Raw genomic sequence first — 13,147 nt, forward strand, 5'->3', positions numbered from 1 at the left:
CCAAGAGAGAGACTTGGGAGGTCCTGAAGTTCTTGCTTTCTTCCCCCTCCTGCAGCTGATATTCTGGCTAATAATAATAATTTACTATTTATACCCCGACCATATCCTTAGACAAAGTGAGAGGGCTGCCTCAGGTAGCAGCAGCAGCTCCTACACCCCATTTATCCTGACCTCCTCCACTTCTTTAGCTATCTGCTGCTGTTGGAAGGGCAGAGTTGACACTACCTGTCCTGCACCCCCATAACTAACCTGTGGCCCTGAGGTGCATAGAGGACACTCCCCCTTGGGCAACACTGAAGTCAGCTTCATCTACCAACCCAGTTGTTTTGTGGATATGGAAAACTGGAGGGCATCTTGTCCACCCAGGGCAACAAAATTTTGGGGTTTGTTGCCCCTGAAGCTGGAGGTTCCTTACTGCATCCGAGGGGTGGGGAGGGGAGACGTCAGGGGTCTGGGAGCCCCTTCTCTTTCTTTCTCCACCTGCAGGGGAAACATCTGAGCGGAGAGTAATAGGAAGCGCAACGTGTTGGATACACTCCGGTGACGCTGCTTCTGAGCATGTGTGAAGCGCGCTTCCAAGGTCCCCAATCGAGAGGATTCTCTCCCCCACAAAAAAAATTATACCCCAATGAATTGGGTACTGTATATGGGTGGCAATTCCCAATGAATTCAATGGGAGGTTGCAGTGGGTGGACTAGATGACTCTTGGAGTCCCTTCCGACTCTAAAGTTCTATGCTTCCAGGGCCCTCGGATAAGCGCGTTAAAGATCTCGGTGTTGGCGCATCTCGTGTGAATGCAGCGCGTTCCCCTTTCCCGCCGCAGTACGGGCCGCCGCTTTTTGACCAGGGGTGCGCCTCTTTATCCCCATCCTTGCACACGTGAGTGCAACGCCGCGAGAAGCCCTCGCGTCTCGGAGCCCTTCTCCGCCGCCGCCGGCGCTCTGTGCATGCTCGGGCGCGCCCTCTCTCCAAGCACTTCCGGGGCTGCGAAGAGGATCCGGGGCTAAGCCAGCCTCCCGGCCGGCCGAGGAAAACAGCGCCTGCCTAGCTGGCGGGGCTGGTGACGTCCGCGGAGCCGCCTCCGCTGCTGCTGCCGCCGCCGCCCACCGGGGTCCCCGTCCCCGACCTCCAGCCGGGGAGCCGCCATGTGGTTCTTCTCCCGGGACCCGATCCGGGACTTCCCCTTCGAGGTCGTCTCGCCTCCGGAGGCGCCGCCGCTGCCCTTGCCCGGGGGATCCTGGCTGCTGCACCGCGGCAGGAGGAAGGTCTGCCCGCTCGCCTTTCTCTGTGCGCACGCGCGGGGAGGAGGGGGCGCAGGCTGAAGTCCAACCGGGAGAGAGAGAGAGAGAGAGAGAGAGATGGGAAAGGGTTTTCTCCCCTCCCCACTTCCTTGGAGTTGCCGAACCCATTGCCCCGGGCAGAGCCTAATCTGGATTGAGGGTGCGGGGGGCAAGTCTTCCCCAGTTCTCCAGTGCATGCAGGGTGGGAGATGCAATGTTGGGGTGCCCTTAAAAAGACGGGAGGTCGCATCTGTGCTGCTGAAATGGAGGAGGGAGATGGGAGAAGCAGCCTTCTCTCACTTTTTGTGAGGGGCAAAGTGATCTCTTCAGCCCCAGGCAGAGGTCTTCTGTGGAGAGGGCCAGTGTATAGGAGGCCAAGAAACTCACTGAGTAACCCCAAGCTAGTCTCTGTCTCTTTCCCTCAGCTCAACCTACCTCACAGGGTTGTTGTCAAGCTAAGATATAGCAGCACCCTAAGGTGCCATGGGACGCGGGTGGCTCTGTGGGTAAAAGCCTCAGCGCCTAGGGCTTGCAGATCGAAAGGTCGGCAGTTCGAATCCCCGCAGCGGGATGCGCTCCCGTTGTTCGGTCCCAGCACCTGCCAACCTAGCAGTTCGAAAGCACTCCCGGGTGCAAGTAGATAAATAGGGACCGCTTACTAGCGGGAAGGTAAACGGTGTTCCGTGTGCTGCGCTGGCTCGCCAGATGCAGCTTGTCACGCTGGCCACGTGACCCGGAAGTGTCTGCGGACAGCGCTGGCTCCCGGCCTATAGAGTGAGATGAGCGTACAACCCTAGAGTCTGTCAAGAGTGGCCCGTACGGGCAGGGGTACCTTTACCTTTACCTTAAGGTGCCATGGCACTCAATGTCAGGGAGCTGCTGATGGGGAAGACTGGGCTGGATGTTTTGACCCAGTCCAAGGCAGTCTGCGCCCTCCCTGCATTCAGGGAATTGTTCTCCTCTTCCGCCAACTTGGGAGCTTCTCCACCCCAGAGGCAGCTGCCGTCACCATTGCTGGTCTTCTCCTGACACCCCAGGTCCAGTCCTAGAGTGTGAGGTGTCTGCCTCAGGCAAGTGACTTTGGGTGCTGTGAAATGGCTATTTAATTTGTGTCTATTCTATTGAAGAACGCGGGGCAAATTCCTGTATCACAATATTTACTGTATTTAGCTATGACTCCTGCATGGAGCCGATGACCGTTTGGGTCTCTTCCAACTCTGAAATTCAATGGTTCTGATCTCAGGAGGCCACTGTGGGGACTTGGTGCCTCAGGTGCTTAAAATCATAGGGTAAAGCTTTGGTACTTTACACCCTGGCTTTGAAGCCTGGGAGGTGGTGGGAACCCCTGTTCCACTTCAAAAAGCAAAAGGTCTCCTTGCTCCTCAGCAGCTGCAAAGAGAGCTCAACCTTTTCTTTCTTTCTTTCTTTCTTTCTTTCTTTCTTTCTTTCTTTCTTTCTTTCTTTCTTTCTTTCTTCCCGACAGGCCACAGGGGAACCAGTGTCTCTGTTTGTGTACGATGTGAAACCCGGCAACGAAGAACAGACTCAGATCGCCAAGGCGGCCTTCAAACACCTCAAAACCCTACGGCACCCCAATATCCTGTCCTACATTGACGGGTTAGAGGTAGTATATTGAGGGGAGTTGCTAAAGGGGTTTTTTTTGTTTGTGGAGTGCAAGGCAGGCCTAAGACATTTTGGCACCTGAGGTGAGGCCCAAAACGGCATCCCGTCAGCCAGGGAAGGAGTGAGTGATCAGGGAAGGTCTACATCAGGAACAAGGGGGGAACGAACATCTGGGGAACAAGGCTGGGAGCAGACCAGCAGCACCTCCTATTCTCCAAGAGGCTGCTGTCAAGGTTGCGTGGGGTAGGCCTGCTGAGGAGGCGGCAGACCTGACCTCCAAGATTTCAGGTCCTCCAGAACTCTTCATCGTGCTGGATTGGGAGCCTGTGAGAGCCCTGCAGATGACACTGGACCCTCAATTTAAACCTTCCCAGCTTTCTTGCTGGGGCTGATGGGAGTTGGAGTCCATCAGTTTGTGGAGGAGGTGGGAAACTGAGGTTGGAGCCACAGAGTTTGCATTTAGCTGCCCTGGTTAAGATGGAATGTGGCCGTGGAGGTAGGAATGTGCTGTGGAGGTTTCGGGCAATAGAATAGAATAGAATAGAATAGAATAGAATAGAATAGAATAGAATAGAATAGAATCAAAGAAGATTGGATACAAAAACTCATGTGCTATGCAGAAATGGCAAAACTTACCAGGAAAAATAAGAAATCAAGACAACAAACTTTTTATTTATTTGTAAAAGAATGGAAATGATTTATGGAATACGTACAAATACATTGTAAACAGATAAGGACGTTGGCAGGATTATTGTAACAGCCTGCTGTTTCCTAAGAGTAAATAAAGTAGATGGATAAAATAATAAGTTAAGTTAATTTAGAATAGGCAGGAAATGATAAATAGAAATGTAAGGAACCACAGAAAGAGAAGTAAGTTTTGAAATGTTAAAATGACTGTAAAACTATTGAAATGTTTTTAACTGAAAATCACAAATAAAATAAAAATATAAGAACAACAATAATTTTATTATTTATAGCCCGCTCATCTTACACAGATCTGTCTCCATCTTTATGCAAAACACTCAGAGGCTCCTTTGTAGGTATAAAAAGCAGGAATAAAGGAAGGCCAGGCTGTTTGTAGATTTCTTTTAAAAGCTGGAGAAACAATTAGGTGATGCCCTATGGGGGGAAAAACACATATTGACTCCAGCCACTGGGTTTCTTTCCCCCTTAGATGATGGAACCTCAGAAGGTGGCGGACTCTCCTTCATTGGAGGTTTTTAAAGAGAGGTTGGGTGGCCACCTTGCCTGGGATTCTTTAGCTGGGATTCCTGCATTTCAGGGGGTTGGACTAGATGAACCTTGGGGGTCCCTTCCAACTCTACAGTGCTGTGATTCTGTGACTCAGTTCCAGCAAAAGAAAGTGAGGGTCTTAGTGAGGAGTGTGAAAGGGAGGGGGCTGTGGCTCAGTGGAGAAGCTGCTCCTTGTGGATTGTATTGAGCTGGAGCAACTAGAGTCGGATGTGTAATGAGGCAGCTTCCTGGGTTCTTAAGGTAGACGTTACTCCTAACATGGTGACGTGTCTTTGCTTTGGCAGACAGAGAAATGCTTGCACGTGGTGACGGAGCCAGTGATGCCGCTTCCGGCCTACCTGGAGTCCAGAGGTGAAGGGCGAGAGCTGAGCGAGCTGGAGATCTCGTGGGGCCTCCATCAGATTGTGGTGAGATGTGTCTTGGGAGAGGACTGCTTGCTGCCCCTGGGCCCAGGACCCTGCATACGGGGAAAACACCTGCTGCTTAGAGTGGGGCGGGGCTGTGGCCCTCCCCATGTTGCTGGACTACAACTCCCATGCCCCTTACCATCACCCATGCAGACTGGGGTTGATGGGAGGGGTAGTCCAAAAACATCTGGAATTCACTTCCTCCAAAAGCCGCGATGGCCACTCTAGGCCATGTGGGCATCCCATGAAACTGGATGTTGGAGGATTTAGGATGGATAAGAGAAAGTCCTTCTTCCCACAGCACTATGGAACTCACTTCCACAGGAGGCAGGGATGGCCTTGAGTGGCTTGAAAAGGAAGATTGGACAAAATCATGGAGGGGATGACTATCAATGGCTGTGAGCCATGATGGCTGTGTCCTCCACGATCAGAGGCAGCAACGCTTCTAAATACCAATTGCGGAAAATCGCAGGAGGGGAGAGAGCTCTTGTGGTCGAATCCTGCTTGCAGGTTTTCCACAAGCATTCTGAGAAAGGATGCTGGCCTCTTGGCCTGATCCATCAAGCTCTCCTTACGTTGTCATGGAGGCCACCGGATTGGTGAAGGCTGATGCTTTTGAAGAGTATAATAAAACAAACGAGGCTTTGTGGGGAAGTTGATGGGGACCAGGATGGAGAGCTCTGTCCTGCTAACCACCTGCTTCCTTCCTGGGGCCAACGGCCTTCCTAGAAAGCCCTCAGCTTCTTGGTCAACGACTGCCACCTCATCCACAACCACGTCTGCCCGGCGGCCATCTTTGTGGACCGTGCTGGCGAGTGGAAGCTGGGTGGTTTGGACTACATGTGCTCAGCTCAGGGGGATGCTGCCGTGCCGAGGAAAGGGGTCCCTGAGCTGGAGAAGTACGACCCTCCAGAGTTAGCAGACAGCAGCAAGAGCGTTGGAGAAAAATGGTGAGCTTGCTTGGCTTCCCTCCCCACCCTTTCTTTTAAAAAGCAGCCAACCCCATTCTGGTTTGGTCCAGCCTCTAAAATGCAAGCAGTGGGGTTTCTGTTCACCTCTGCCGGTAAGGTGTGGTGGTTAGAATATTGGACTGGGCAGATCCGGGTTCGAATCCCACTGCTTAGCCCTGAATCTCGCCAGGTGACCTTGTAGCACTCGTTGTCTCTTGGCCTGATCTCCCTGGCAGGCTTGTTGTGAGAATAAAATGAGGGAAGAAAGGAAGTGCCTTGTTAAATTTGCTTGTTAAATTTATCAGTCCCCTCATGCCATGAGCCTCTGGGTGACCCCGAGAAGCTTGAGCAGGATATGAATGAAATAAAAAAATGAAAACAAGGGATCCCTGTCTCTTAAGAAGACAGCTTTCAGTCAGGGTTGTGGCTCAGTCAAAACCTCAGCTGTGCAAACGTAAAGTTTTGGTGGTATGTGCTTAAATTCCCTCCCGCAAAATATGGACTGCCTGTAAGCCCCTGGAGCCAAAACACGCTGCAAGTTTTGAGCAAGCAAATCAAGATGGAAGCTGAATAGAGAGGTCAACTGGAGGAGCCCTTGGTCTTTGATTATTTTATTGGATTTCTATTCCACATTATTCTCCAAGGAGCTCTGGGTGGCCTATGTGGTTCTCCTGCCCCTCCTCTGTTCCCCACAACAACCCTGTGAGGTTGTGACTGGCCCAAAGTCACACCCAGTGAGCTTCAGGACAAAGTGGGGGATTTGAACCCAGGTCTCTTCCAGGTCCTAGCCAGATACTCTAACCACTCTGGCTCTCAGGTGCCTCAGGACTTTCCTGAGCTTGCCATAGCATATCAAGGCAGCTGCCTCACTGGAATCAGGGCAAGTTAGGAATATTTGTTTCTCCTTGGACTGTCAGTAATTTATGGGCATCAGTCAGACTTTAAAAAAATACAGAATTTCTATTTTCAGATGGCAAAGTGGGGTGGGCTACTCGGAAAGGGATTAGCAGTGGCCAAAATAAGGCAGAGGTGCATGGGTGCTCATGTACCTATTTGTCAGTCAGAGCTGCGGGTTATTTTAGGGGGGAGGCTTTAATTAAACACGCTTATTCACCCCTTTCTGTGTTCTGACAGGTCAGCTGACATGTGGCGCCTTGGCTGCCTCATCTGGGAGGTCTTCAATGGCCCCCTGCCTCGGCCATCTTCCCTCCGGTCTCTTGGCAAGGTGTGTGTCCCTCTCTGTCCTGGAAAAAACAGCAGCCTTGTAGGTTAGCAGGTGGAGTCACGTGCCACTGGAGGGCTGCTGGAGCTGGTGGAACAATCTCAGGCTCCTGAAGACCTTAGGCTTTAGAGGAGCAATGGGGGACCCGTGGCTCTCCCGGTGTTGCTAGAAAAAAACCACCGATCATTAAAAAGCAATTAAGCATTGATAAAATTAAATCTATATCTATCTATCTATCATCTATCTATCATCTATCTATCATCTATCTATCATCTATCTATCTATCTATCTATCTATCTATCTATCTATCATCTATCTATCTATCATCTATCTATCTCTGTCATCTATCTATCATCTATCTATCTATCTATCTATCTATCTATCTATCTGTCTATCTAAACTATCATCTATCTATCTATATCTATCTCTATCATCTATCTATCTATTTATTTATCTATCATCTAATCTCATCTATATCTATTGATCGATTGATTGATCTATCTATCTATCATCTATCTATCTAATCTATCACCTATAGCTATCCATCCATCCATCCATCTATCTCTCTATCATCTGTCTATATCTATCTATCTATCTATCATCTATCTCTATCTCTATCTCTATCTCTATCTCTCTATCATCTATCTATATCTATCTATCTATCTATCTATCTATCTATCTATCTATATCTATATCTATATCTATATCTATATCTATATCTATATCTATATCTATATCTATATCTATATCTATATCTATCTATCTATCATCTATCTATCTATATCTATCATCTATCTATTTCAGATAATTGCAATAAAAACATCACAACCCCAGCCCTTTCCTTTAAAATCAGCCAGCCTGTTAGGACAAGAATTCTAACAGGGGCAACAATTAGGGAGCCAGTCCGGCTTCTCTAGCAAGGGAGTTCCTAAGGCTGTGAGCGGCCACATTTGACAGGCCTTTAGCTTCCTAACTGGCTGTAGGACCATAGTGGGAAGGTTGCAAGGGGGGTGCAGAAGGCCTGGACTGCCCCTCTCTCTCCCAGCTCCTGCTTCTCTTGTCTTTCACGGACGTCATGACTCTTCTCCCTTGCTGCCTCTCCCCCCTTGTCTTCCAGATCCCCAAGTCTTTGGTCCCCCATTATTGCGAGCTGGTGGGTGCCAACCCCAAGCTGCGGCCCAACCCGGCCAAGTTCCTGCAGAACTGCCAGGGGCCGGGGGGCTTCATGGACAACAGCTTTGTGGAGACCAACCTCTTCCTGGAGGAGATCCAGGTGAGTGGGAGGGCGGATCCTGGCTATTTGCCCTGCAGGTGTCCTTTGATCTTCTGTTATGACTGAGCCACAGCTCAGTGGTGGAGCGCAGTTAAAAACAGGAATCCGAGGACAGCAGCTTGCAAAGCCTTGACCTGCCCAAAACCCTGGGTAACTGTTGCCAGTCAGCAGTGGCAAAAGAGCAGAGCTGGCCTCCTGTTTCCAGAGGGGGAGCAACAGCCCCATTAGTCTCATGCAAACAAGGGGATGCCCAGGCTTCAGCCAGGTCGTGGCTGTGAGTCGGTGACTTCTTTTATCCTCTCCCCAGATTAAGGAGCCCGCGGAACGGCAGAAGTTCTTCCAGGAGCTCAGCGCGAACCTGGACTCCTTCCCCGAGGATTTCTGCCGCCACAAGGTCCTCCCGCAACTGCTGACGGCGTTTGAGTTTGGCAGCGCTGGGGCTGTCATCCTCATCCCACTCTTCAAGGTGAGCGGACCCCTGGACCGGGGACAGGCGCACTCTGTGTGAGCCCAGAGGAAGCGTCCCCTTTGCCCCACGGGGGTGCTCTGTCTTAACACAGACACCCTCAGTGAAACAGGGAATAGCTGTAGCATCTGAGGAGGCAAGGAAGGGAGAAGGGAGTGTGGCTCCATAGCAGAGCATCTGCTAGGCCTCTGCTCACCTGGGTTTCAGACTACAACTCCCATCATCCCAACTGCATAGAGCAGCCTCTGCTCACCTGGGTTTTGGACTACAACTCCCATCGCTCTCAGTTTAATCTTGTAGCAGGTAATTATAATAAATATTAATTATAATACTCATAATAATAACAGGGCTATAAATTGCATGTTCATAATTAACAGCCACATCAGGTCTGCCTTTTAAGCACCGGGGGTGCTAATTGCTGTAACACAAACCCACAAGTAAGCCCCATTGAGTTTGATGGGGCTTACTCCGGAATGAGTATGGAATTGCTGCCTTAGCTGACTGATCATAGAACCCTAGATTTATGGGGTTGGTAGGGGCCACCAAAGCGCATCTAGTCCAACCCCAACTGATTTACCAGTTCAAACTGAGGCACGGAACAATACCTTTTTTTTTTAGGTGTCCATGTTACCTAATAGGATATGGGTTTTTGTTTTTTTGCTTTGTCACTGCAGGTGGGGAAATTCTTGAACGCCCAGGAATACCAGCAAAAAATCATTCCCGTCATTGTGAAGATGTTCTCCTCTCCAGACCGGGCAATGAGGATCCGGCTGTTGCAACAGGTGCAAGGGGTGGGGGGGGGGTGCACAACAGGCTGCCATGTTGGTGGGGGTGGGGTGGGGGGAGGTGTTGCGCCCAGCTTAGGAGGGGTGTTAATCACATTAGAAAAAAAGCATATGAGCTTGTCATCACCCAGACTCCTGAGCTCAGAGCTTAACGATGCACTCCTAGCCAGGTCTACCTGAATGAAAGTCCTGCTGAGTTCACTGGGATGCTCTCCCAGGTAAGCATGTATAACAGTGGTTCCCAGTTAGGGGTCCGGGGACCCCTGAGGGTCCACAGAACTCACCCAGGGGCTCTGCAGCCCCATCTCTCGCCTTATCCCTAACTAATTTTTTGTCATTTTTGCATGGTAATATATTTTATGGTCTTTTGCTTTTTAGTATAACTAAAGTCCTTTGCTTATTAGGGGCTACCTTACATTTTGTTCAAAATATTGCTTTGCAGAGGTAACTACCGCAGAGTTATCAAAAATTTCAAAAATAGGGGGTCCATGCCCCATGTTAGGATCCCTTTCCCCCTTCCTTATGAGTTCCAAGTCCTGGATCTGAATCTTCAGCAGGGACAACCTGGGTTTGAAAGCATGTGAGGAAGGGCGTTGTGGGTGGTGGTCTAGGTCCTGAGAAGCAGGCCTCTTTCCCCCAGCAAGTCCTTTGCTGACTACGCTCCCCCCCCCCCGCATGTGCCCCTCAATTTGCCAGATGGAGCACTTCATCCAGTACCTGAACGAGCCCACGGTCAACACCCAGATCTTCCCCCACGTGGTCCACGGCTTCCTGGACACCAACCCGGCCATTCGTGAGCAGACGGTGAAGGTGAGGGGCTGTGGGATGTTGAGAGCCAGGATGCGAGAGGCTCTTTAGTTTAACTCACAGGAGGCAATGATGGGCCCCGACTTAGAGGGCTTTAAAAGAGGGTCAGACGTACCTCTCTTGGAAGAGAGGGCCATCGATGGCTACGAGCCAGGACACGGCTGACCCTTGACCTCTCCTTTTCCTCTCTCCCCCGGCAGTCTATGCTGCTGCTGGCTCCCAAGCTGAACGAGAACAACCTCAACGTGGAGCTCATGAAGCACTTTGCCCGCCTGCAGGCCCGGGACGAACAGGGCCCCATCCGTTGCAACACCACCGTGTGCCTCGGCAAGATCGGGCCCTACCTCAGCGCAAGCGTGAGTGGAGATGCCTCGTAGGTGCGGGAGGGCTTTCTGGAGCAGCAGGCGTGGGGAGAGATGCCTATTTCATTATTCGTTTACAGTGGTACCTCGGGTTACATACGCTTCAGGTTACATACTCCACTAAACCATAAATAGTGCTTCAGGTTAAGAACTTTGCTTCAGGATAAGAACAGAAATCAGGCTCCGGCGGCGCGGCGGCAGCAGGAGGCCCCATTAGCTAAAGTGGTGCTTCAGGTTAAGAACAGTTTCTGGTTAAGTACGGATGTCCGAAACGAAGTAAGTACTTAACCTGAGGTACCACTGTATTGCATTTATATCCCACCTTTCCTCCCAAGGTGGCGCACTTGGTTCCCCACCATTTATCGTATTTTTCGCCCTATAATACGCACTTTCTCCCTCCTAAAAACTAAGGGGAAATGTGTGTGCGTCTTATGGAGCGAATGCTGCCTGCGCTGCTATCCCAGAAGCCAGAACAGCAAGAGGGATTGTTGCTTTTGCTGCACAGTGATCCCTCTTGCTGTTCTGGCTTCTGGGATAGCCACACAAAACCTCCCCAGGACAGCGGGAGGAATGTTCCCCCTGCCCTGAAGAGGCTTTGCGCGGCTATCCTATAAGCCAGAACAGCAAGAGGGATCACTGTGCAGCGAAAGCAGCAATCCCTCTTGCTGTTCTGGCTTCTGGGATTCAGAATATTTTTTTTTCTTGTTTTCCTCCTCCAAAACCTAGGTGCGTCTTATGGTCTGGTGGGTCTTATAGAGCGAAAAATACGGCAATCCCCCAAACGACAACCCTGTGAGGCAGGTTAGGCTGAGAGGCAGTGACTGGCCCCAAAGGTCACCCAGTGAGCTTCATGGCCGAGTGGGGATTTGAACCCTGGTGTCTTCCAGGGGAGATGGAAGAAGATGGACGGGTTGTGCTGTGTTGTGATTACTGCTTCGCAGAGGGTTGGACTAGATGACCCCTGTGGTCCCTTCCGACTACAGTTCTGTGATTCTTTTATTTGCAGACAAGGCAGAGCGTCCTGATCTCGGCCTTCAGCCGGGCCACCAAGGACCCCTTTGCCCCCTCTCGCGCTGCTGGGGTCCTGGGCTTTGCAGCCACCCACAACTTCTACTCTATGAAAGACTGTGCCTTCAAAATCTTGCCCGTCCTCTGTACGCTGACGGTGGACCCAGAGAAGACCGTCCGGGACCAGGTGAGCTGCAGGACTGGGGCTAGGTAGGAGGAGTGCCGAGTGAAACCCCTTTTGGGGGAGGCAAGGGGTATCCTTGTGCCTCCCTTTGAGGTCCACAGTATTTTCTGTAGCCCTAAACCCCCACCCCACTGATTTTGCTTTCCCAGATGTCCCTGCCCACCGCCACAATTTGCAACCAAACTATGACTTTCCATGCGCAACCCCCCCCCCCAGCCCCTCCAGAATTTGTCCACCAGTGATTTTGCATTGCAGGAGGTTGGACTAGATGAGAATTCTGTATGATTCCTGCTTGCCTGGTTCAAGACTCCCGTCTGCAATTCAGGGATATGTTTTACTTATTTTGTATCGAAGCAGATTTGCATATAATTTATATTGTGCTTAATAATAATATTTTGTGCATTATGGTCAAAATGCTATTTTAATCTGACAGTAGAATTGTTCAGTTGCTTATATTATGAATTTAAGAACGGGCTTCATGAAGGAGAAGTCTGCCAGTAGCTACCAGCTATGACGGCTCTTCTCTACTGCAAGAACAGGCTGCTTGGAGCAGGTGGCCCATTGGCCTGATCCTGCAAGCTTACCTTATGGGGCTCAGGTCCTCTTGGCAGGTTTTCCATGGGCACCTGGTCTCGGCCACTGTCAGAAAAGGGGCGGATCTACACTCATGGTTCATAACGTGAAGGAAGGGTTAAGGAATGATTTTCGTAATGTAATGAACACATTCTTGTACAGTGGAACCTTGGTTCTCGAACTTAATCCGTTCCAGAAGTCCGTTCGACTCCCAAAACTGTTTGAAAACCAAGGTGTGGCTTCCAATTGGCTGCAGGAGCTTCCTGCACTCTAACAAAAGCTGTATCAGACTTTTGGCTTCTGAAAAACGTTCACAAACCGGAACACTTACTTCCGGGTTTGTGGCGTTCAGGAGCCGATTTGTTCGTCAAATAAGCCGTTCGAGAACCAAGGTACCACAGTGATGTTAATAATGCATTATTAAAATGGGGCACTAGAGGGCGCTGCAAAGCAACCAGGAACCAGCAATAGGTTAACTGCTTTGTAAAGGTAAGGAATGTTTTTGATTTGCCAGTATGCCCTGTGATGTTTTAGAACAATATATCTAATACCGTTCTTACAACGTTATAGCCTGGCCTCATCCAGGCAGCTCCAATGTCCTTATGCTGTTAGCATTTGCTGTGTGTTGCACGGTGCATTTGAGCCTGATGTCTTCGCATCCAGGTGGGTATTTTACAGGTGATCCTTCTTTCTCTTTCAGGCCTTCAAGGCGATGCGGAGCTTCATCACCAAACTGGAAACCGTTTCCGAAGACCCGACTCAGCTCTCAGAGCTTGGTGAGCCGCCCTCCGTGATGGCGGGGTGGGTGGAATGGGGACAAGTGTGTGGTGGGAAGGAGGAGGAGCAGCATTCGCCCCTCCCCTCACATTGAAGCAGACAGCGCTGAATTGACCATTCTGCACCCTCCCTGCAGAGAAGGATGTCCAGGCTGCCTCGGCTGCCCCAGGGGCGAG

General features: G+C 50.5%; 1 protein-coding gene across 1 annotated transcript in view; it reads left to right on the top strand.

Annotated features, from left to right (window-relative positions):
* The first annotated feature begins 880 nt into the window (after positions 1–880).
* Positions 881–13,147, top strand: part of SCYL1 (SCY1 like pseudokinase 1) — a 14,045-nt gene continuing 1,778 nt past the window's right edge. The window contains exons 1-13 of the mRNA XM_077920666.1: positions 881–1,265; positions 2,764–2,904; positions 4,442–4,564; positions 5,294–5,514; positions 6,649–6,739; positions 7,854–8,009; positions 8,317–8,475; positions 9,150–9,257; positions 9,957–10,070; positions 10,268–10,423; positions 11,436–11,624; positions 12,895–12,970; positions 13,108–13,142. Coding sequence (XP_077776792.1) covers positions 1,146–1,265; positions 2,764–2,904; positions 4,442–4,564; positions 5,294–5,514; positions 6,649–6,739; positions 7,854–8,009; positions 8,317–8,475; positions 9,150–9,257; positions 9,957–10,070; positions 10,268–10,423; positions 11,436–11,624; positions 12,895–12,970; positions 13,108–13,142 — 1,689 coding nt within the window. The 5' untranslated portion in view covers positions 881–1,145. The remainder of the gene's footprint in view (positions 1,266–2,763; positions 2,905–4,441; positions 4,565–5,293; positions 5,515–6,648; positions 6,740–7,853; positions 8,010–8,316; positions 8,476–9,149; positions 9,258–9,956; positions 10,071–10,267; positions 10,424–11,435; positions 11,625–12,894; positions 12,971–13,107; positions 13,143–13,147) is intronic.

This window comes from Podarcis muralis, chromosome 16 (genome assembly GCF_964188315.1).
Source record: "Podarcis muralis chromosome 16, rPodMur119.hap1.1, whole genome shotgun sequence".
NCBI classification, from domain to species: Eukaryota; Metazoa; Chordata; class Lepidosauria; order Squamata; family Lacertidae; genus Podarcis; species Podarcis muralis.